Consider the following 24,746-nt stretch of genomic DNA (forward strand, 5'->3'; position numbering starts at 1 on the left):
GTGCGGGCAGGCGGCCGCCGGGAAAGCGGCCGGCCGCCGCTCCACCTTTATGCGCCGGCCTTTCGGAGCTGCAAGACCCCGTTTCACAAACGCTGTTTGCGGTTGCCACGGGCGAGGCGGCCGCAACTGAATTTGGCCATCGGGCTGGAATAGCATTGCAACCGGGGCGCTGCGCACACCTAACGCCGATGTTAGGGTCCATCTGAATTTCGGGCGGTAAAAAACTTTAGGCGCAAACCACTTTATAGCCAATAAGTGGGCGCAAACACAACTGAATTTCTAGGCCTCTCTCTCTCTCTCTCTTCCCCCTCTCTCTCTCTCTCTCTCTCTCTCTCTCTCTCTTGACCCCCTCTCTCTCTCTCTCTCTTGACCCCCTCTCTCTCTCACTCTCGACCCCCCCTCTCTCTCTCTTTCCCCCCTCTCTCTCTTCCCCCCTCTCTCTCTCTTGACCCCCTCTCTCTCTCTCTCTCTTGACCCCCTCTCTCTCTCTCTCTCTCTCTCTCTCTCTCTCTCTCTCTTGACCCCCTCTCTCTCTCTTTCTCTCTCTCTCTTGACCCCCTCTCTCTCTCTCTCTCTCTTGACCCCCCCCTCTCTCTCTCTCGACCCCCTCTCTCTCTCTCTCTCTCTCGACCCCCTCTCTCTCTCTCTCTCTCTCTCTTGACCCCCTCTCTCTCTCTCTCTCTCTCTCTCTTCCTCTTGACCCCCCCTCTCTCTCTTTCTCTCTCTCTCTTGACCCCCTCTCTCTCTCTCTCTCTTGACCCCCCCTCTCTCTCTCTTTCGACCCCCTCTCTCTCTCTCTCTCGACCCCCTCTCTCTCTCTCTCTCTCTCTCTCTGACCCCCTCTCTCTCGCTCTTGCCCCCTCTCTCTCTCTCTTGTCCCCCACCCTGCTTTCTCCTCTGCCAGTTAGATTTACTCTGAGCTGCCTCTCTGTGTCTGTCAGTCCCCCCTGCCTGGGATGCCAAAGGCTGTGGGATTCTAGGATTCTAACTTTTCTATCTGCTGTTGATCTGTGGAGTGATGTTTATCATTAGTGTCTTTTGCTGCTGGTGGAGGATCCGAGACCCTGTGGTCGAACATTCAGCCTCTGTCCACTGTCTGAGAGAGGTTGGGGGGAGAGAGAGAGGAAGGTGGGGGGAGGGGGAAGGGAGCGAGGGGGCGGGGAGAATGTTTCTGGTGAGCGGACCGTGGGGTGATGTGATCTGTCGGTGGGAACTTGCTGACTGCGGTTTCTTGTCTCTTTGTGTCCTGCAGACCAACAGGTTGCCTCTGGTGCAGCATCCTCACCACATGCACCCACTCACTCCGCTCATCACCTACAGCAACGAGCACTTCTCGCCCGGGAACCCCCCCCCTCACCTCTCGCCCGAGCTCGACCCCAAGACCGGTGAGTCAGTTAAACCGCCTCCAGCCTCGGCCTTTCCGCAGTCCCGACGCTATCCTGATTCTCCACTCTTTCTTTCTCGTTATTGCAGGACTCCCCCGGGTTCCTCCCCACTCCGAGCTGTCTCCGTACTACCCGCTGTCCCCGGGCGCCGTGGGACAGATTGCTCACCCGCTGGGCTGGGTCATGCCGCCGTAAGCCGCTTTGTTATTCCGCGCTTCTGCCTGCCGCCAGCGGCCATTTTGCTTTTGTCCCGTCTCCAGGAGTTGCAGCGATGGGTTGTGTGGGTGATGATCGTGTCCCGTACCCCGCTTGGGCACGCTCCATCCCTCCAGGTAACCGGGGGGGCGGGGGGGATCTGTGGGTCAGACACTGACCTTCCACCTCGGTGACCTGGCTTTAGATCCAGTCCTGGGTGATGGGGCAAAAGGAGGTTCTCTGCAGAGCCCAGAGGGAGAGAGCACGAAGGTGGGCCCTGGAATCATCTAGAAAGAAAGACACTTATTTATATAGCATCTTCCATAATTTCAGGGCGTCCCAAAGCACTTTACAGCCAATGAATTACCACTCTTATCCCTGAGTCAGAAGGGTTAGGGTTCATGTTGAACTCCAGAAACCTGAGCAGAAATCCAGGCCGACAATCCAGTGCAGTACTGAGGGAGCGCCGCACTGTCGGAGGGGCGCACTGTCGGAGGGGCAGTACTGAGGGAGCGCCTCACTGTCGGAGGGGCAGTACTGAGGGAGTGCCGCACTGTTGGAGGGGCAGTACTGAGGGAGCGCCACACTGTCGGAGGGGCAGTACTGAGGGAGTGCCGCACTGTCGGAGGGGCAGTACTGAGGGAGTGCCGCACTGTTGGAGGGGCAGTACTGAGGGAGCGCCTCACTGTCGGAGGGGCAGTACTGAGGGAGTGCCGCACTGTTGGAGGGGCAGTACTGAGGGAGCGCCGCACTGTCGGAGGGGCAGTACTGAGGGAGCGCCGCACTGTTGGAGGGTCAGTACTGAGGGAGCGCCGCACTGTCGGAGGGGCAGTACTGAGGGAGTGCCGCACTGTCGGAAGTGCTGTCTTTTGGATGAGATGTTAAACCGAGACCCCGTCTGCTCTCTGAGGTTGATATAAAAGATCCCACAGCCTCTATTGGAAGACGAGCAGGGAAGTTCTCCCCGATGTCCTGGCCAATTTTTATTCCTCAACCGACATCACTGAAACAGATTATCTGGTCATTATCACATTGCTGTTTGTGGGATCTTACTGTGCACAAGTTGGCTGCTGCATTTCCGACATTACAACAGTGACTACACTTGACTGTGAAGCGTTTTGAGGTTATCCTGAGGTTGTGAGAGGTGCCACATAAATGGAAGTTCTTTCTTTCTGGAAGGAGCTTTACTCTGTATCTAACCCGTACTGTACCTGCGCTGGGAGTGGTGATGGGACAGTAGTGGGAGCTGTACTTACATAGAAACATAGAAGATAGGAGTAGGCGTTCGGCCCCTCGAGCCTGGTCCGCCATTTAATGAGATCATGGCTGATCATCCAAACTCAGTACCCTGTCCCTGCTTTCTCCCCATATCCCTTGATCCCTTTAGCCTTAAGAAATATAGATAACCTGTGCTGGGAGTATTTCACGGGACAGTGTAGAGCGAGCTTTACTCTGTATCTAACCCGTACTGTACCTGCCCCGAGAGTGTTTGATGGGACAGAGTAGAGCGAGCTTTACTCTGCGTCTAACCCGTGTTGTACCTGCCCTGGGAGTGATAGACAGGACAGCGTAGAGGGCGCTTTACTCTGTATCTAACCCGTGCTGTACCTGCCCTGGGAGTGTTTGATGGGACAGTGTAGAGGGAGCTTTACTCTGTATCTAACCCGTGCTGTACCTGCCGTGGGAGTGTTTGATGGGACAGTGTAGAGGGAGCTTTATTCTGTATCTAACCCGTGCTGTACCTGCCTTGGGAGTGTTTGATGGGACAGTGTAGAGGGAGCTTTACTCTGTATCTAACCCATGCTGTACCTGCCCTGGGAGTGTTTGATGGGACAGTGTAGAGGGAGCTTTACTCTGTATCTAACCTGTGCTGTACCTGCCCTGGGAGTGTTTGATGGGACAGTATAGTGGGAGCTTTACTCTGTATCTAACCCGTGCTGTAGTTACTGGTGTAAAGTGGGATTGATGGCAATGCAAGCTCCACAAACAGTAATGTGATGATGTTGATTGAGGGATTGACTGGCCCAGGACACCGGCAAGACCGTCCCCTGCTCCTCTTAGATCTTTTATATCCACCCAAGAGGGCAGACGGGGCCTCGGATTAACGTCTCACCCGAGATGTGGTGCAGTGAGTGGGTGAGGGGCCTGTTATATCTAAAGGACCAGTGGGTGCTGCAAATCAATGAATAATTAGAATCGGAGAACCTTACAGCGCAGAAGGAGGCTATTTGGCCCTTTGTACCAGCAAGTGGAGTTGAAATTGGGATGGAATCTGGAATTGGAGTCATTGTGCTGCATCCCCTCCAAACCCTGGGGAGTGGTCCATGGGGGGGTTGTTGGTGGAGGGCGTGGTGTGTGAGTGGTGGTGGGGTGTGAGTGGGAGAATGGGGGGTGTGTGTGTGAAGGGAGTGGTGCCGGGTTGGGTGGGGTGTGTGTTTATTGCCTCTGTCTCTGGCGAGTTGCCGGCCGGGGTTCGGGCTGCTCACTGATATTGTTGTGTCCCAGGCAAAGTCCGCCGCTGTACCCGATTCCAGCAGGAAGTTTCCGGCCCTCCTACCACACCGCATTGGCCGTCAACGCCTCCATGTCCAGGTGGGTGGAAGGTTCTGTATCTTTTTTTTATCTGTCGGTCTTGAGCCCCATCCGGTGAGTGCAGCTATACTGCCCCCTGCGCACCGCGCGGGGAGAATGCAGCTATACTGCACCATGCGGGGAGAGTGCAGCTATACTGCCCCCTGCGCACCGTGCGGGGAGAGTGTAGCTATACTGCCCCCTGCGCACCGTGCGGGGAGAGTGCAGCTATACTGCCCCCTGCGCACCGTGTGGTGAGAGTGCAGCTATACCGCCCCCTGCGCACCGTGCGGGGAGAGTGCAGCTATACTGCCCCCTGTGCACTGTGCGGGGAGAGTGCAGCTACTGCACCCTGCGCACCATGCGGGGAGAGTGTTACCACTGAGCCAAGGCTTATGCCCAAGAATGTTATGGAAGCTTGAATCGGAGGATTGGGACCAGGAGCTGGAGGAGGTTTGGGTGGGTGGAGCCCATGGGGTGGGGTACCGGGAATGAGTGGGAGTCAGCGAGCATGGTGATGGAAGGAAGGAGGGTGAGAGGGATTAGTGTAGGACAGGATGCGGGCTGGAGAAACTTCTATCAAGTTAGAATCCAGTGGAGCTCGGGACCAGTAAGATGGACTTTGCAGAAACGGAACCTGAAGGCAGCAGGAATCTGAGCACGGGTTGGGGTAAGAGCTGAGGCTGGGGTAATAGTGGAACTGGGAAGAGGGGTCCCTGTCAGTTGGCGGCCGTGGCTCAGTGGGCAGCACACCCGCCTCTGAGTCAGAAGGTCGTGGGTGAGTCCCACACCAGGCTGACACTCCCAGTGCAGTACTGAGGGAGTGCTGCACTGTCGGTGGTGCCGTCTTTTGGATGAGACGGTAAACCGAGGCCCCGTCTGCCCTCTCAGGTGGGTGTAAAAGATCCCACGGCACTATTTCGAAAAAGAGTAGGGGAGTCCTCCCCGGTGTCTTGGCCAATATTGATCGCTCAACCAATAGCACTAATAACTGATTATCTGGTCATTTATCACATTGCTGTTTGTGGGAGCTTGCTGTGCACAAATTGGTTGCCACATTTCCTACATTACTACGGTGACTGGAAAGGATCGGGAATGTGGAAGAGGAGGATGGGTAGCTTTATTGATTAATTATACTATTATGACATTACTGAGAGGCTATAGGTAAGAGAAAGCAATCAGCGGAGACTCTATTGTTAGAATTAAGGAATAAGAAAGAGCTTTAAACTGTAATGGGAGTTGTCTGCAGGCCTCCTAGTGGCAGAATGTATTAATTCAGAGATAAGAAAGGTAATCTCTGGAATATAGGTTCATTGAGGTTTTTAGAATTTTGAAAGGAATTGATAGGGTAGGCAGAGAAACTTTTTCCGCTGGTGGGGGAGTTTAGGGCAAGGGGGCATAACCTTAAAATCAGAGCCAGGCCATTCAGGAGAGACGTTAGGAAACACTTCTTCATGCAAAGGGTGGTCGAAGTGTGGAACTCTCTCCCACAAAGAGCAGTAGATGCCAGCTCAATTAATAATTTTAAATCTGAGATCGATAGATTTTTGCTAGCCCAAGGGTATTAAGGGATATGGAGCCAAGGCGGGTGGGTGGAGTTAAGATTAAGATCAGCCACGATCTCATTAAATGGCGGAACAGACTCGAGGGGCTGAATGGCCTACTCCTGTTCCTATGACCACATTTCAAAAAGTACTTCATTGGCCGTGAAGCGCTTTGGGTCATCCTGAGATCATGAAAGGGGGCTTCAGAAACGCAAGTTCGTTCTTTTTGTTTGGGTTGGATAGAATGTGGGGGTGAGACTCTACTCTGGGCTTTCAGCCTGATTGACTGACTGGGTGGGTTGGGGGAGGGTTGGCGGGGGCGGCAAGGATACAGAGCTTTTAAAGCACGAGCTAAGATGGTTTTGGTCTTCCCAAGGTTAGCTGGATGAAGTTTTGGCCAATATTTATTATTAGTTAATATTGGCCAAACAATATCTGAATTTCCAATTGAATGAGCCTCGCACTGACCAACAGAAGACATTGTTTCTGTGCCCTGTTCATGTACCTTCTTGACTGATGTCTCTTCTCTGGCAGATTCTCTCCTCACATGGTCCCACCGCCACATACTTTACAAGCAACTGGAATTCCTCATCCGGCTATAGTAACGACGGGTATCAAACAGGAGCGGAATCACAGCCAGTCCAGCCTCAGCGACGCCTTGTAAGTATTGCCATTCCTTTCTTGCTAAGATAAGTTTCTGAAGTTAAGTGGTAAATGGAATCATTTGCGCATTCTATCCATTGGTCCTGATTTGGGGGTTCATAGGTCAGATGTGAAAAAGGCTTAAGCCTCCTTTGACATGATGGTGGCCATTCTCTGAAAGGAGGAATCTTTTCCTCGAATGGACTTCCTAAGACATTAGATCAAATGAAAGAAAGAGACTTGCATTTCTATAGCACCTTTCACGACCACTGGATGTCCCAAAGCGCTTTATAGCCAAAGATGTACTTTTGAAGTGCGGTCACTGTTGTAATGTAGGAAACACGGCAACCAATTTGCGCACAGCAAGCTCCCACAAACAGCAATGTGATAATCACCAGATAATCTGCTTTTGTTATGTTGATTGAGGGATAAATATTGGCCAGGACACCGGGATAACTCCCCTGCTCTTCTTCAAAATAGTGCCATGGGATCTTTTACGTCCTCCTGAGAGAGCAGATGGGACCTCAGTTTAATGTCTCATCCGAAAGACAGCACCTCCGACAGTGCAGCACTCCCTCAGCATTGCACTGGAGTGTCGGCCTAGATTTTTGTGCTCAGGTCTCTGGAGTGGGACTTGAACCCACAACCTTCTGACTCGGAGGCGAGAGTGCTGCCCACTGAGCCACAGCTGACACACAATCAGAAGAAGTTTGGTCCATTGGGATGCTGTATAATGGGAGTGAATGGGAAGGGGTTAGGTTCCACATGGCAGACTGGTCACGAAGTTAAAAGCCCATGGGATCCAGGGCAAAGTGTCAAGTTAGATTCAAAACTGGCTCGAAGACAGGAAGCAGAGGGTAATGGTTGATGGGTGTTTTTGTGACTGGAAGGCTGTTTCCAGTGGGGTTCCGCAGGGCTCAGTACTGGGTCCTTTGCTTTTTGTGGTATATATCAATGATCTAGACTTGAATATAGGGGGTATGATTAAGATGTTTGCAGATGATACTAAAATCGGCTGTGTGGTTGATACTGAAGAAGGAAGCTGTAGACTGCAGGAAGATATCAATAAATTGGTCAGGTGGGCAGAACAGTGGCAAATGGAATTCAATCTGGAGAAGTATGAGGTAATGCATTTGGGGAGGGCTAACAAGGAAAGGGAATACACATTAAATGGTCGGACACTGAGTAGTGTAGAGGAACAAAGGGACCTTGGAGTGCATGTCCACAGATCCCTGAAGGTAGCAGGCCAGGTAGATAAGGTGGTTAAGAAGGCATACGGAATGCTTGCCTTTATTAGCCGTGGCATAGAATACAAGAGCAGGGGGGTTATGCTTCAACTGTATAAAATACTAGTTAGGCCTCAGCTAGAGTATTGCGTGCAGTTCTGGTCACCACATTACAGGAAAGATGTGATTGCACTAGAGAGGGTACAGAGGAGATTTACAAGGATGTTGCTGGGAGTAGAGAATCTTAGCTATGAGGAAAGACTGGATAGGCTGGGTCTGTTTTCTTTGGAACAGAGGAGGCTGAGGGGAGACCTTATTGAGGTGTATAAAATTATGAGGGCATAGATAAAGTGGATAGAAAGGACCTATTTCCCTTAGCAGAGGGGTCAAAAACCAGGGGGCACAGATTTAAAGTAATTGGTGGAAGGTTTAGAGGGGATTTGAGGGGAAATTTCTTCACCCAGAGGGTTGTGGGGGTCTGAAACTCACTGCCTGAAAGGGTGGTAGAGGCAGGAACCCTAACCACATTTAAAAAGTACTTGGATGTGCACTTGGGATGCTGTAACCTGCAGGGCTACGGACCAAGAGCTGGGAAGTGGGATTAGGCTGGATAGCTCTTTGTTGGCCGGCGCGGACACAATGGGCCGAAATGGCCTCCTTCCGTGCTGTAACTTTCTATGATTCTGTACAATGGGAATGAATGGGAAGGGGTTTAAGAACATAAGAAATAGGAGCAGGAATAGGTTACTTGGCCCCTCGAGCCTGCTCCACCATTCAATAAGATCATGGCTGATCTTGGGCTCAAAGCCACTTCCCAGCTGGCTCCCCGTAACCCTTCACTCCCTTATCTTGCAAAAATCTGTCTATCTCCACCTTAAATGTATTTAATGACCCAGCCTCCACAGCTCCCTGGGGCAGAGAATTCCACAGATTTATGACCCTCTGAGAGAAGAAGTTCCTCCTCATCTCAGTTCTAAAAGGGCGACCCTTTATTCTAAGACTGTATTCCACGAGGGAAAACAGCCTCTCTGCATCTACCTTGTCGAGCCCCCTCAGTATCTTATATGTTTTGATAAGATCACCTCTCATTCTTCTAAATTCCAATGAGTATAGGCCCAGCCTGTTCAACCTTTCCTCATAAGTCAACCCCCTCATCTCTGGAATTAACCTAGTGAATCGTCTCTGAACTGCCTCCAATGCAAGTATATCCTTCCTTAAATAAGGAGACCAAAACTGTACGCAGTACTTAAGGTGTGGTCTCACCAATACTTTGTACAGTTGTAGCAGGACTTCCCTGCTTTTATACTCCAACCCCCTTGAAATAAAGGCCAACATTCCATTTGCCTTTTTGATTACTTGCTGTACCTGCATGCTAACTTTTTGTGTTTCACGCACAAGGACCCCAGGTCCCTCTGAACCGTAACATTTTGTAATCTCTCTCCATTTAAATAATAGTTTGCTTTTTTATTTTTCCTGCCAAAGTGGATAACCTCGAACTTTCCCACATTTATACTCCATCTGCCAAATGTTTGCCCACTCACTTAGCCTGTCTATATCCCATTGCAGGTTCTTTGAGTCCTCTGCACAACTTGCTTTCCCACCCATCTTTGTATCATCTGCAAACTTGGCTACATCACACTCGATCCCTTCATCCAAGTCATTAATGTAGATTGTAAATAGTTGGAGCCCCAGCACCGATCCTGTGGCACCCCACTAGTTACTGTTTGCCAACCTGAAAATGACCCATTTATCCCGACTCTCTGCTTTCTGTTAGTTAGCCAATTCTCTATCCATGCTAATATATTACCCCCAACTCCGTGAGCTCTTATCTTATGCAGTAACCTTTTTATGTGGCACCTTATCGAATGCCTTCTGGAAATCCAAATACACCACATCCACTGGCTCACCCTTGTCCACCCTGCTTGTTACATCCTCAAAGAACTCCAGCAAATTTGTTAAACATGATTTCCCTTTCCTAAAACCATGCTGACTCTGGTTGACTGCAGTATGTTTTTCTAAATGCCCTGCTACTGCTTCCATAATGAAGGACTCCAGCATTTTCCCAATGACAGATGTTAGGCTAACTGGTCTATAGTTTCCTGCTTTCCGTCTCCCTCCTTTCTTAAATAGGGGTGTTACATTAGCGGTTTTCCAATCCACTGGGACCTCTCCAGAGTCCAAGGAATTTTGGTATATTGCAACCAATGCATCCACTGTCTCTGCAACCACTTCTTTTAGGACCCTTGGATGCAGACCATCTGGTCCAGGGGACTTGTCGTCTTTTAGTCCCAATATTTTACCAAGTACTATTTCCTTAGTAATAGTGATTGTCTTTACATAGAAACATACAAGATAGGAGCAGGAGTAGGCCATTCGGCCCCTCGAGCCTGCTCCGCCATTTAATGTGATCATGGCTGATCATCCAAATTCAGTACCCAGTCCCTGCTTTCTCCCCATATCCCTTGATCCCTTTAGCCTTAAGAAATATATCTAACTCCTTCTTGAATATATTTAATGAATTGGCCTCAACTGTCTTCTGTGGTAGAGAATTCCACAGGTTCACCACTCTCTGGGTGAAGAAATTCCTCCTCATCTCTGTCCTAAATGGCTTACCCCTTATCCTTAGACTGTGACCCCTGGTTCTGGACTCACCCGCCATCGGGAACAGCCTTCCTGCATCTAGTCTGTCTAGTCCTGTTAGAATTTTATAAGTTTCAATGAGATCCCCTCTCATTCTTCTAAACTCCAGCGAATATAAGCCTAATCGACCCAATCTCTCTTCATACGTCATTCCTGCCATCCCAGGTATCAGTCTGGTGAATCTTCGCTGCACTCCCTCCATGGCAAGAACATCCTTCCTCAGATAAGGTGACCAAAACTGCACACAATACTCAAGGTGTGGTCTCACCAAGGTCCTGTACAACTGCAGCAAGACATCCTTGCTCCTGTACGTGAATCCTCTCGCTATGAAGGCCAGCATACCATTTGCCTTCTTAACCGCCTGCTGCACCTGCATGCTTACCTTCAGCGACTGGTGCACAAGGACACCCAGGTCTCGTTGCACTTCCCCTTTTCCCAATCTATTGCCGTTCAGATAATAATCTGCCTTCCTGTTTTTGCCACCAAAGTGGATAACCTCGCATTTATCCACATTATACTGCATCTGCCATGCATCTGCCCAATCGCCCAACCTGTCCAAATCGTACTGGAGTTTCTCTGCATCCTCCTCACAGCACACACGCCCACCCAGCTTTAGTTCCCTACTCTCTGTGGCCCCTTGATTATCTATTATTGGGATGTTGTTGGAGTCTTCTAAAGTGAAGAGAGATGCAAAATATTTGTTCAGTCTCTGCCATTTCCCCGTTCCCCATTATTAATTCCCCAGTCTCATCCTCTAAGGGACCAATGTTTACTTTAGCTAACCTCTTCCTTTTTATATACCTGTAGAAGTTCTTACTATCTGTTTTAATGTTTCTTGCCAGTTTACTCTCATAATTCTTCATCTCTCTCGATTATTTTTTTAGTCATCCTTTGCTGGTTTTTAAAAATTTCCCAATCCTCTGGTCTCCCACCAATCTTGGCAACATTGTATGCCTTCGTTTTCAATTTGATACCATCCTTTACTTCCTTAGTTAGCCACGGATGGTGCTCCCTTCTCTTAAAATCTTTCTTTAACACTGGAATATATTTTTGTTGAGAGTTATGAAATATCTCCTTAAATGTCAGCCACTGCATTTCAACTGTCTTACCCTTTAATTTGTTTTTCCAGTCCACTTTAGCCAGCTCTGCCCTCATGCCATTATAATTGCCTTTGTTTAAGACCAGGACACTGGTTTGGGATACAACTTTCTCACCCTCCAACTGAATTTGAAATTCAACCATGCTATGATCACTCTTTCCGAGAGGATCCGTTACTATGAGATCATTTATTAATTCTGTCTCATTACATAGTACCAGAGCCAAGATAGCCTGCTCCCTGGTTGGTTCCATTACATACTGAAAACATCCCGGATGCACTCTATAAACACCTCCTCTAGGCTACCATGGCCAATTTGATTTGTCCAATCAATATGGAGATTAAAATCATCCATGATTATTACCGTACCTTTTTTACAGGCCTCCATTATTTGTTGATTTATACTCTGTCCAACAGCATTGCTACTGTTCGGGGGCCTGTAGACTAGGCCCACCAGAGACATTTTCCCCTTATTTTTTTATCTCGACCCAAACCGATTGTACCCATTGGGATTCTCTACAGTGGGAGTGAATGGGAAGGGGTTGGGTCGATTGGGATTCTGTACAGTGGGAGTGAATGGGAAGGGGTTTGGGTCCATTGGGATTCTGTACAGTGGGAGTGAATGGGAAGGGGTTGGGTCCATTGGGATTCCATTCAATGGTCTTGTTCCTGCTCTGGTAAGTGAAGGACAGGGCTTGTGGATCGAGTTTAGCACTGGAGGGGATGGGTTGGGTTTATAGATCCCCGGATGCAGGATCCCTGCCTTGGCCTCCTCATCTTGACGTGCCCCTGTGTTTGTTTCAGGAAGCCCCTGGCGGTGAAGAAGGAGGACGAGAAGAGGAAGCCTCACATCAAAAAGCCGCTGAACGCATTCATGTTGTACATGAAGGAGATGCGGGCCAAGGTGGTGGCGGAGTGCACACTGAAGGAAAGTGCCGCGATTAACCAGATCCTGGGGCGCAAGGTGAGTCATAGCCAGAGCCTCATGGATTACGATGGGGGCTGGGTGCGGAACCTGGTCAGATTTCTGACCAATGACGGTTGTCTCCTGGCCCCTGGTCACTCCTCCACATTATCACTTATACATTTTAAGATGTTTTACAGCTGATTTTGTTTCCCTGTCATGAGTTGGAGACCAAGGGAAGATGATGTAATTGTAACGAGAGGTTCGGGCTGTGGTCGGCAGGGAGCGTTGCACTGTCGGAGGGGCAGTACTGAGGGAGCGCCGCACTGTCGGAGGGGCAGTACCGAGGGAGCGCCGCACTGTCGGAGGGGCAGTACTGAGGGTCCACCGCACGGTCGGAGGGTCAGTACTGAGGGAGCGCTGCACTGTCGGAGGGGCAGTACTGAGGGTCCACCGCACTGTCGAGGGTCAGTACTGAGGGAGCACCGCACTGTCGGAGGGGCAGTACTGAGGGAGCGCTGCACTGTCGGAGGGGCAGTACCGAGGGAGCGCCGCACTGTCGGAGGGGAAGTACTGGGGGAGCACTGCACTGTCGGAGGGGAAGTACTGGGGGAGGGCAGTACTGAGGGAGCGCTGCACTGTCGGAGGGGCAGTACTGAGGGAGCGCTGTACTGTCGGAGGGGCAGCACTGAGGGAGCACTGTACTGTCGGAGGGGCAGCACTGAGGCAGCACTGCACTGTCGGAGGGGCAGCACTGAGGGAGCACTGTACTGTCGGAGGGGCAGCACTGAGGGAACACTGCTCTGAGACTTTCAGATGAGACATTAAACTAAGGCATTTGAAGAAGAGCCAGGGAGTTCTCCCCGGTATCCTAGCCAATATTTATCCTTCAACCAACATCACTGAAACAGATGGCCACGAACTCCATCCCTCTCCCTGGCAATGTGTCCCCTAACATTTTTTTTGGGTGCACAGCCCCTTTAATGGGCTGTGCGACCCATTTGAAGTTTTGCACATGGGCGAAATTTCACATTTAAAGAGCCGGTCCCAGACTGTGTGGCCACAAGGCTGCTCAGCTTAGAGGGAACGTTGCTCCCGGGCAACTTTCTGAGGCTGAACCAGACTGTTCGCAATCTTGACGTCCTATTTGACCCTGAACTGAGCTTCCGACCCCATATTCCCCCCATCACCAAGACCACCTCCATAACATCGCCCGACTCCGCCCCCGCCTCAGCTCATCTGCTGTTGAAACCCACATCCTTGCCTTTGTTACCTCCAGACTCGACTATTCCAACAAACTCCTGGCTGGCCTCCCACCTTTCACCTTCCATAAACTTGAGCTCCTCCAAAACTCTGCTGCCCGTGTCCTAACTCGCACCAAGTCCTGTTCACCCATCACCCCTGTGCTCTCTGACCTACACTGGCTCTCGGTCTGGCAACGCCTCGATTTTAAAATTCTCATCCTTTTGTTCAAATCTCTCCATGGCCTCACCGCTTCCTATCTCTGTAACCTCCTGCAGCCCAGAACCCTCCGAGATCTCTGCGCTCCTCCAATTCTGGCCTCTTGTGCATCCCCGATTTCCATCTCCCCACCATTGGCAGTTGTGCCTTCAGCTGCCTGGGCCCCAAGCTCTGGAATTCCCTTCCTAAACCTCTTCGCCTCTCTCTCCTCCTTTAAGATGCTCATTAAAACCGACCTCTTTGACCAAGCTTTTGATCACCTGTCCTAATATCTTCTTATGTGGCTCGGTGTCAAATTTTGTCTGATAATCGCTCCTGTGAAGCAGCTTGGGACGTTTTACTACTGGTAAATGAGGTAGTGATGGAGGAGCCTCAGCCCTTGGCCTTGTCCAACAGGTATGAGATTCTTGCTCCGTGTGTGGACGAGGGCAGGGACTGCAGGGAGGATGAGCAAACTGACCACGGCACCGTGATACAGGGGGCCATTCAAGTGGGGGGAGTAAAATAAATGTTGTAGTGATAGGGGACAGTATAGTTCGGGGGATAGATACTGTTCTTGCAGCCGAGAGCATGAGTCCCGAAGGCGGTGTTGCCTGCCCGGTGCCAGGGTTAAGGACATCTCCTCTGGGCTGGAGAGAAACTTGGAGTGGGAGGGGGAGGATCCAGTTGTCGTGGTCCATGTAGGTATCAATGACATAGGTAGGACAAAGAAAGAGGTTCTGCTGAGAGAGTATGAGCAGATAGGGGCTAAATTAAAAAGCAGAACCACAAAGGTAATAATCTCTGGATTACTACCTGAGCCACAAGCGAATTTGCATAGGGTAAATAAGATCAGAGAAATGGACGAGTGGCTCAAAGACTGGTGTGGGAGAAATGGGTTTCGGTTGTGGGGCACTGGTACCAGTGCTGGGATAAGAGGGAGCTGTTCCGCTTGGACGGGCTTCACTTGAACCATGCTGGGGCTAGAGTCCTGGCGAATCGAATAACTAGGGCTGTCGAGAGGGCTTTAAATTAAATAGTGGGGGGAGGATCCAGGTGAGCGGGAATTTACAAAGTCAATGAGAAATGAGAAAGCAATAGAGCAGGATAGAGATGGGTGAAATAATAACCAGAGTGTGACAGGAAGGGACAGAATGTTTAAAAATAAGAGTGCAACATAAAATGGGGCCAAAACAAGGAGAAATGGTAAAAAGACAAAGTTAAAAGCTCTATATCTGAATGCATGCAGCATTCGTAACAAGATAAATGAGTTGAAAGGTACAAACAGATACCAATGGGTATGATCTGATCGCCATTACATAGACGTGGTTGCAAGGTGACCAGGGCTGGGAACTGAATATTCCAGGGTGTTTGACAATTCGGAAGGATAGATGGAAAGGAAAGGGAGGTGGGGTGGTAAAGGATGGGATCAGTGCAGTGGTGAGAAGTGATATTGGCTCAGAAGATCAAGATGTAGAATCGGTTTGGGTGGAGATAAAAAATAATATGGAGGAAAAATCTCTGGTGGGCATAGTCTACAGGCCCCTGAACAGTAGCAATGCTGTTGGACAGAGTATAAATCAACAAATAATGGAGGCCTGTAAAAAAGGTACGGTAATAATCATGGGTGATTTTAATCTCCATATTGATTGGACAAATCAAATTGGCCATGGTAGCCTAGAGGAGGAGTTCATAGAGTGCATCCGGGATGGTTTCTTAGAACAGTATCTTGAATCTGGTACTGTGTACAGGCTATCTTGGATCTGGTACTGTGTAATGAGACAGAATTAATTAATGATCTCATAGTAAAGGAACCTCTAGGAAAGAGTGATCATAGCATGGTTGAATTTGAAATTCAGTTGGAGAGTGAGAAAGTTGTATCTCAAACCAGTGTCCTGATCTTAAACAAAGGCAATTATAATGGCACAAGGGCAGAACTGGCTAAAGTGGACTGGAAAAATAAATTAAAGGGTAAGACAGTTGAAATGCAGTGGCCGACATTTAAGGAGATATTTCATAACTCTCAACAAAAATATATTCCAGTGAAAAAGAAAGATTTTAAGAGAAGGGAGCACCATCCGTGGCTAACTAAGGAAGTAAAGGATGGTATCAAATTGAAAACGAAGGCATACAATGTTGCCAAGATTGGTGGGAGACCAGAGGATTGGGAAATTTTTAAAAACCAGCAAAGGATGACTAAAAAAATGAGAGAGAGAAGATGAATTATTAGAGTAATTGGGCGAAGGCCTATTTTAATATGATAAGGCAGGATCTGGCCAAAGTGGATTGGGATAAGCTACTTGTAGGAAAATCCACATCAGAGCAGTGGGAGTCTTTCAGAAAGAAAATAGAGAGAGTACAACGCCAACATGTGCCCGTAAAGGTCAAGGGTAGGACCAACAAGCCCAGGGAACCCTGGTTGTCGAGGGATATACAAGAATGGATTCGGGAAAAAAGGGAGGCTTTTGGCAGATAAAAAGGACTAAAAACAGCTAAAGTAAACGTTGGTCCCTTAGAGGATGAGATTGGGGAATTAATAATGGGAAACGGGGAAATGGCAGAGACTCTGAACAAATATTTTGTATATATCCTCACGGTAGAAGACACTAACAACATCCCAATAATGGATAATCAAGGAGCCACAGGGAGGGGGGAACTAAAGACAATCACTATCACTAAGGAAATAGTACTTGGTAAATAATGGGACTAAAAGACGACAAGTCCCCTGGACCAGATGGCCTGCATCCCAGGATCTTAAAAGAAGTGGCTGCAGAGATAGTGGATGCATTGGTTGCAATATACCAAAATTCCCTGGACTCTGGAGAGGTCCCAGCAGATTGGAAAACCGTAAATGTAACACACCTATTTAAGAAAGGAGTGAGACAGAAAGCTGGAAACTATAGACCAGTTAGCCTAACATCTGTCGTTGGGAAAATGCTGGAGTCCTTCATTAAGGAAGCAGTAGCAGGGCATTTGGAAAATCATAATGCAGTCAAGCAGAGTCAGCATGGTTTTATACAAGGGAAATCATGTTTAACAAATTTGCTGGAGTTCTTTGAGGATGTAAAGAGCAGGGTGGACAAAGGTGAACCAGTGGATGTGGTGTATTTGGATTTCCAGAAGGCATTCGATAAGTTGCCACATAAAAGGTTACTGCATAAGATAAGAGCTCACAGAATTGGGGGTAATATATTAGCGTGGATAGAGAATTGGCTAACTAACAGAAAGCAGAGAGTCGGGATAAATGGGTCATTTTCTGGTTGGCAAACGGTAATTAGTGGGGTGCCACAAGGATCGGTGCTGAGGCCCCAACTATTTACAATCTACATTAACTACTTGCATGAAGGGACCAAGTATAATGTAGCCAAGTTTGCGGATGATACAAAGATGGGTGGGAAAGCAAGTTGTGCAGAGGATGCAAAGAATCTGCAATGGGATGTAGACAGGCTAAGTGAGTGGGCAAACATTTGGCAGACGGAGTATAATGTGGGAAAGTACGAGGTTATCCATTTTGGCAGGAAAAATAAAAAAGCAATCTATTATTTAAATGGAGAGATTACAAAATGCTACAGTTCAGAGGGACCTGGGGTCCTTGTGCGTGAAACATAAAAAGTTAGCATGCAGGTACAGCAAGTAATCAAAAAGGCAAATGGAATGTTGGCCTTTATTGCAAGGGGGTTGGAGTATAAAAGCAGGGAAGTCCTGCTACAACTGTACAGGGTATTGGTGAGACCACACCTGGAGTACTGCGCACAGTTTTGGTCTCCTTATTTAAGGAAGGATATACTTGCATTGGAGGCAGTTCAGAAACGATTCACCAGGTTAATTCCAGAGATGAGGGGATTGACTTATGAGGAAAGGTTGAGCAGGCTGGGCCTATACTCATTGGAATTTAGAAGAATGAGAGGTGATCTTGTTGAAACATATAAGATACTGAGGGGGCTCGACAAGGTAGATGCAGAGAGGCTGTTTTCCCTCGTGGAATACAGTCTTGGAATAAAGGGTCGCCCTTTTAGAACTGAGATGAGGAGGAATTTCTTCTCTCAGAGGGTTGTAAATCTGTGGAATTCTGTGCCCCAGGGAGCTGTGGAGGCTGGTCATTAAATATATTTAAGGTGGAAATAGACAAAATTTTGCAAGATAAGGGAGTGAAGGGTTATGGGGAGCCGGCTGGGAAGTGACTTTGAGCCCAAGATCAGCCATGATCTTATTGAATGGCGGAGCAGGCTCGAGGGGCCGTGTGGCGGAGCAGGCTCGAGGGGCCGTGTGGCGGAGCAGGCTCGAGGGGCCGTGTGGCGGAGCAGGCTCGAGGGGCCGTGTGGCGGAGCAGGCTCGAGGGGCCGTGTGGCGGAGCAGGCTCGAGGGGCCGTGTGGCGGAGCAGGCTCGAGGGGCCGTGTGGCGGAGCAGGCTCGAGGGGCCAAGTGGCCTATTCCTGCTCCTATTTCTTATGTTCTTACTACGTTAAAGGCACTATGTAAATACAAGTTGTTAGATTTGTATTGAGTTGAACTTGGGGCAGGTTTCTGACTGCTGCTGGTTCTAGAACACCAGTTTGTGTTAATTGGAAGCAGCCTTGCTTCTTGGCTGCAGAATGTGCGGCTCGGACTGTGCCTGTACTGAGGGGAGGTGGAGGTGGGGGAGCTAACATGCTTTAGTTGGGAGTTCAGAGGGAGGGAGGGAGATGGATTGTTAGACCCCGGGTCCACTTCCATGCTATCCTGTAGATGAACTCTCTCATTGTGTCTCCTGACAGTGGCACGCTTTAACCCGAGAAGAGCAGTCGAAATATTACGAGCTTGCGAGGAAAGAACGGCAACTCCACTCTCAGCTCTATCCTGGGTGGTCAGCGCGGGACAATTACGTGAGTAGCCAGCTCAGGCTGGGCACGCACTGCCGTTCGGTCATGGGGGGCATGAGTTAAAGTGGAGGGTGCGACGGAGACCGGGAACCTCCCCCCACACACAGCAGCCGGGCAGACCCGAGGAGAGGATGGGTCAAGTGATGCCAGCTGTGCCATGGAAGGCCACCAACATCTCCCGACCGTCACACCGGTTTGTTTTTTCTTGCGCCACTGGCTCGTTCAGCTGTTTCCACGACGCATTGCCCACAGTCTGTGCGTGTCGCCGTGTGCCCCCTCGCCTCGCCGTGCCCCCCCGCCTTGCCCTGTGCCCCCTCGCCCTGTGCCCCCTCACCCTGTGCCCCCCCTCGCCTCGCCCTGTGCCCCCCGTGGCCCCCCTCCTCGCCCTGTGACCCCCCTCCTCGCCCTGTGGACCCCCCTCCTCACCCTGTGGCCCCCTCCTCGCCGTGTGCCCCCCCCCCGCCTCGCCGTGTGCCCCCCTCGCCGTGTGCCCCCCGCCTCGCCGTGTGCCCCCCCCCGCCTCGCTGTTGCCCGTTGGGTGTGGAAGGGTGCGCCGACTGACCTGGAAGTATCTGTTTGACAGGGGAAGAGGAAGAAGAGGAAACGGGACAAGCAGCAGACGGAGACGGAGAGTCGAGGTGAGGTCTCCTTGCCCTGGGGCTCAGCATGATTCCATGTGTGAGAAACTGAGGACTAGTATAATTGGGAGGTTGTCCCTCGCGTGTTCACTCGGTGTCTGAGCTGCAGGAAGCCAGCGCCTGCACACGTGACATCTGCAGAGTGTGGCGTTCCTGCACCCGCACCCCACCTCACCTTCCCTATGCCTCGCTCTGTGCGGGCCTTTGCTTGCCTCCCCAGGCCGGGGAGGGGGGGTTCCAGGTGTGGGTGTGGGGGGGGGGCATTTCCGGGTGTGCACGGTGGGGGGAGGGGTCTGGGTGTGCACGGTGGGGGGAGGGGTCTGGGTGTGCACGGTGGGGTCCGGGTATGGAGGGGACCAGTTAATGTTGGTGGCAGGAAAGATGGTGGAATCTTTACTCGAAGATGTGATGGAGAAACATCTAGATACTGAAAATACAATAACGAGTAGTCACCACGGATTCCAAAATGGAAAGTTCGTGCTTGACCAACCTTATTGAATTCTTTGAAGTAGTAACAGAAAAGGTAGATAAGAATAATGAAATAGATGTACTATATTTAGATTTCCAAATGGCCTTTGCTAAGGTACTGCACAGAAAACTCATGACCAAGATCAGAATATGTGGAGTCAGGGGACAGTTAGCAGAATGGTAGCAAGCTGGTTAGGCATTTTGGTAGGAAAAAATAGAAAAGCAGAGTATTTTTTAAATGGTGAGAGATTGGGAAACGTTGGTGTTCAGAGGGACCTGGGTGTCCTTGTACACGAATCACTGAAAGTTAACATGCAGGTACAGCAAGCATTTAGGAAAGCAAATGGTATCTTGGCCTTTATTACAAGAGGATTTGAGTATGAGAGTAAAGACGTCTTACTGCAATTATACAGGGCCCTGGTGAGACCACACCTGGAGTATTGTGTACAGTTTTGGTCTCTTTACCTAAGGAAGGATATACTTACCATAGAGGGAGTGCAACGAAGGTTCACCAGACTGGTTCCTGGGATGGGGGATTGTCCTATGAGGAGAGATTGAGTAGACTAGGCCTATGGAGTTTAGAAGAATGAGAGGTGATCTCATTGAAACATACAAAATTCTTACAGAGCTTGACAGGGTAGATGCAGGGAAGATGGTTCCCCTGACTGGGGAGTCTAGAACCAGGGGTCACAGTCTCAGAATAAGGGGTCGGCCATTTAGGACTGAGACGAGGAGAAATGTCTTCACTCAGAGGGTGATCCAAAAATTCACAACTCTCTGAGTGAAGAAATTTCTCCCTATCTCGGTTCTAAATGGCCAACCCCCTTATTTGGAAACTGTGACCCCTAGTTCTAGACTCCCCAGTGAGGGGAAACGTCCTCCCAGCATCTACCCTGTCAAGCCCTTAAGAATTCTATATGTTTCACCTCTCATTCTTCTAAACTCTAGAGAATATAGGCCTAGTCTACTCAATCTCTCCTCATAGGACACTCGCCCCATCACAGGAATCAGTCTGGTGAACCTTCGTTGCTCTCCCTCTATGGCAAGTATATCCTTCCTTAGGTAAGGAGACCAAAACTGTACACAATACTCCAGGTGTGGTCTCACCAAGGCCCTATATAATTGCAGTAAGACTTCATTACTCTTAGCCTTTATTACAAAGGGATTGGAGTATAACATACCATTTGCTTTCCTAATTGCTTGCTGTACCTGCATGTTAACTTTCTGTGATTCATGTACAAAGACACCCAGGTCCCTCTGAATACCAACATTTCCCAATCTCTCACCATTTAAAAAATATTCTGCTTTTCTATTTTCCTACCAAAGTGGATAACTTCACATTTCTCCACATTATATTCCATCTGCCATGTTCTTGCCCACTCACTTAACCTGTCTATATCCCTTTGCAGCCTCTTTGCGTCCTCCTCACAGCTTACTTTCCCACCTAGCTATGTATCGTCAGCAAACTTAGATACATTACACTTTGTCACCTCATTGTAAATAGCTGAGGCCCAAGCACTGATCCTTGCGGTACCCCATTAGTTACAGCCTGCCAGCCTGAAAATTACCATTTATTCCTACTCTCTGTTTTCTGTCCGTTAACCAATCCTCAATCCATGCTGAAATATTACCTCCAATCCCATGAGCCCTAATGTGGTGTAATAACCTCTTGTGTGGCACTTTATTAAATGCTTTCTGAAAATCCAAATATACTACATCTGCTGGTTCCCCCTTATCTACCCTGCTAGATACAACCTCAAAAACTCGGAACAGATTTATCAAACACAATCTCCCTTTCATAAATCCGTGTTGACCCTGCCCAATCATATGATTTTCTAAGTGCCCTGTTACTACGTCCCTAATAATAGATTCCAGCATTTTCCCTAATACTGATGTCAGGCTAACTGGTCGATAGTTCCCTGTTTTCTCTCTACCTCCTTTCTTGAATAATGGGGTTACATTTGCTACCTTCCAATCCACGGGAATCTAGGAAATTCTGGAAGATCAAAACCAATGCATCCACTATCTCTGTAGCCACCTCTTTAAAACCCTAGGATGTAGGCCATCGGGTCCAGGGGATTTATCGGCTTTTAGTCCCATTAATTTCTCCAGTACTATTTCTTTACTAATACTAATTTATTTTAAGTTCCTCACTCTCACTAGACCCTTCGTTCACCACTATTTCCGGAATGTTTTTTGTGTCGTCTTCCTTGAATACAGATACAAAGTATTTGTTTAATGCCTATGCCATTTCCTTATTTCCCATTATAATCTCTCCTGTCTCTGCCTGTAAGGGACCCATGTTTATTTTTGCTGATCTCTTCCTTTTTACATACCTATAGAAGCTTTTAAAATCTGTTTTTTATGTGTCTTGCTAGTTTACTCTCATATTTTCTTTTCTCTCTCTTTATCAATTGCTTGGTCCTCCTTTGCTTAATTCTAAAATCCTCCCAATCCTCAGGCTTACTACTCTCTTTGGCAACATTATAAGCCTCTTCCTTTAATCTAATACTATCTTTAACATCTTTTGTTAGCCATGGTTGGACCAATTTTCCTGTGGGGTTTTTATTCCTTAAGGGAATGTATATTCGTTTATTTAAATGTTTGCCATTGCTTATGTATTTTAATGTAGTTTCCCAATCTACCTCAGCCAACTTACCCCTCATACCTACATAATTTGCATTGTTCAGATTTAAGAACATAATTTCAAACTTAACTAAATCACTCTCAAACTCAATATGAAATTCTATCATATTATGATCACTCTTCCCCAGAGACTCCTTTACTACAAGGTTATTAATTAACCCTGTCTCATTGCACAATACTAGATCTAAAATATCCTGTTCCCTAGTTGGTTCCTTGACATACTGATCTAGAAAACTATATTGAATGCGTTCCATGAATTCGGCCTCAGCACCGTTACTGCAAATTTGAAAATTAAAGTCCCCCGTGATTACTGTATTACCCTTGCTACATTTCTGAAGGGATAGAATTCAAAAACAGAGAAGTTATGTTAATCTTGTGTCGAACCTTGATTAGACCATACTTGGAGCACTATGAACAGTTCTGGTTTCCATAGTATAAAAGGGATATAGAAACACTGGAGAAGGTGCAAAAAAGATTCACTGGAATGATACCAGAAAAGAGGTTATACCTATCGGGAAAGACTAAACAGTGCGGCGCTCCCTCAGTACTGCCCCACCGACAGTGCGGCGCTCCCTCAGTACTGCCCCTCCGACAGTGCGGCGCTCCCTCAGTACTGCCCCTCCGACAGTGCGGCGCTCCCTCAGTACTGCCCCTCCGACAGTGCGGCGCTCCCTCAGTACTGCCCCTCCGACAGTGCGGCGCTCCCTCAGTACTGCCCCTCCGACAGTGCGGCGCTCCCTCAGTACTGCCCCTCCGACAGTGCGGCGCTCCCTCAGTACTGCCCCTCCGACAGTGCGGCGCTCCCTCAGTACTGCCCCTCCGACAGTGCGGCGCTCCCTCAGTACTGCCCCTCCGACAGTGCGGCGCTCCCTCAGTACTGCCCCTCCGACAGTGCGGCGCTCCCTCAGTACTGCCCCTCCGACAGTGCGGCGCTCCCTCAGTACTGCCCCTCCGACAGTGCGGCGCTCCCTCAGTACTGCCCCTCCGACAGTGCGGCGCTCCCTCAGTACTGGCACTGAGGCTGTCGGAGCCGTTTATGTGAGGAGAGCTTTGCCTATCTCGGGCTTTCTGTTCATTCTATCTGTGCACCTGATCTCTGAACATAATGTTTGTGGAGAGGATTCAGGAGCTTGTGCGATGGAAAGACATGGAGCTGGGTATCGGCTCCTGTGTTTAGTTCCGATGCTTATGTCTTGATGCACTAACCCTCTCTCTCTCTCTCTTCCCCCCGCCTCTCTCTCTCTTTATCTCTCCCCGCTGTGTCTCTGTTCCCCGCTCTCTCGCTCACTGTTCCCCCGCTCGCTCTGTTCCTCTCTCTCTTCCCGCGCTCTCCCTCTCTCTCCTGCGCTCTCCCTCTCTCTCCCGCGCTCTCCCTCTCTCCCCCGCTCTCTCTCTCTCTCTCTCTCCCCCGCTCTCTTTCTCTCTTCCCCGCTCTCTCTCTCTCTTCCCGCTCTCTCTCTCTCTTCCCCGCTCTCTCTCTCTCTTCCCGCTCTCTCTCTCTCTCCCGCTCTCTCTCTCTCTTCCCGCTCTCTCTCTCTTCCCCGCTCTCTCTCTCTTCCCGCTCTCTCTCTCTCTTCCCCGCTCTCTCTCTCTCTTCCCCGCTCTCTCTCTCTCTTCCCCGCTCTCTCTCTCTTCCCCGCTCTCTCTCTCTCTTCCCCGCTCTCTCTCTCTTCCCCGCGCTCTCTCTCTCTTCCCCCGCTCTCTCTCTCTCTTCCCCGCTCTCTCTCTCTTCCCCGCTCTCTCTCTCTCTTCCCCGCTCTCTCTCTCTTCCCCGCTCTCTCTCTCTTCCCGCTCTCTCTCTCTTCCCCGCTCTCTCTCTCCGCTCTCTCTCTCCCGCTCTCTCTCTCCCGCTCTCTCTCTCTCTTCCCCGCTCTCTCTCTCTTCCCCGCTCTCTCTCTCTTCCCCGCTCTCTCTCTCTCTTCCCCGCTCTCTCTCTCTTCCCCGCTCTCTCTCTCTTCCCCGCTCTCTCTCTTCCCCGCTCTCTCTCTCTCTTCCCCGCTCTCTCTCTTCCCCGCTCTCTCTCTCTTCCCCGCTCTCTCTCTCTTCCCCGCTCTCTCTCTCTTCCCGCTCTCTCTCTCTTCCCGCTCTCTCTCTTCCCCGCTCTCTCTCTCTTCCCCGCTCTCTCTCTCTTCCCCGCTCTCTCTCTCTTCCCCGCTCTCTCTCTCTTCCCGCTCTCTCTCTCTCCCGCTCTCTCTCCCCGCTCTCTCTCTCTTCCCCGCTCTCTCTCTCTCCCGCTCTCTCTCCCGCTCTCTCTCTCTTCCCCGCTCTCTCTCTCTTCCCGCTCTCTCTCTCCGCTCTCTCTCTCCCGCTCTCTCTCTTCCCGCTCTCTCTCTCTTCCCCGCTCTCTCTCTCTCTCCCCGCTCTCTCTCTCTTCCCGCTCTCTCTCTTCCCGCTCTCTCTCTCCCCGCTCTCTCTCTCTCTCCCCCGCTCTCTCTCTCTCCCCCGCTCTCTCTCTCTCTCCCCGCTCGCTCTCTCTCTCTCTCTTCCCCGCT

At 49.7% G+C, this 24,746-nt stretch overlaps 1 protein-coding gene across 1 annotated transcript in view; it reads left to right on the forward strand.

Moving 5' to 3' along the window:
- The window catches only part of LOC147097835 (transcription factor 7-like 2), a 115,075-nt gene that overhangs the window by 84,612 nt on the left and 5,717 nt on the right, over window positions 1-24,746 (forward strand). Inside the window, exons 5-11 of the mRNA XM_085970866.1 lie at window positions 1,253-1,385; window positions 1,474-1,576; window positions 4,086-4,172; window positions 6,230-6,355; window positions 12,104-12,263; window positions 18,398-18,505; window positions 19,086-19,140. Coding sequence (XP_085826992.1) covers window positions 1,253-1,385; window positions 1,474-1,576; window positions 4,086-4,172; window positions 6,230-6,355; window positions 12,104-12,263; window positions 18,398-18,505; window positions 19,086-19,140 — 772 coding nt within the window. The remainder of the gene's footprint in view (window positions 1-1,252; window positions 1,386-1,473; window positions 1,577-4,085; window positions 4,173-6,229; window positions 6,356-12,103; window positions 12,264-18,397; window positions 18,506-19,085; window positions 19,141-24,746) is intronic.

The sequence above is a fragment of the Somniosus microcephalus genome, chromosome 30 (assembly GCF_052327205.1).
Source record: "Somniosus microcephalus isolate GS21.2 chromosome 30, FLI_Smic_1.0, whole genome shotgun sequence".
Classification (NCBI taxonomy): domain Eukaryota; kingdom Metazoa; phylum Chordata; class Chondrichthyes; order Squaliformes; family Somniosidae; genus Somniosus; species Somniosus microcephalus.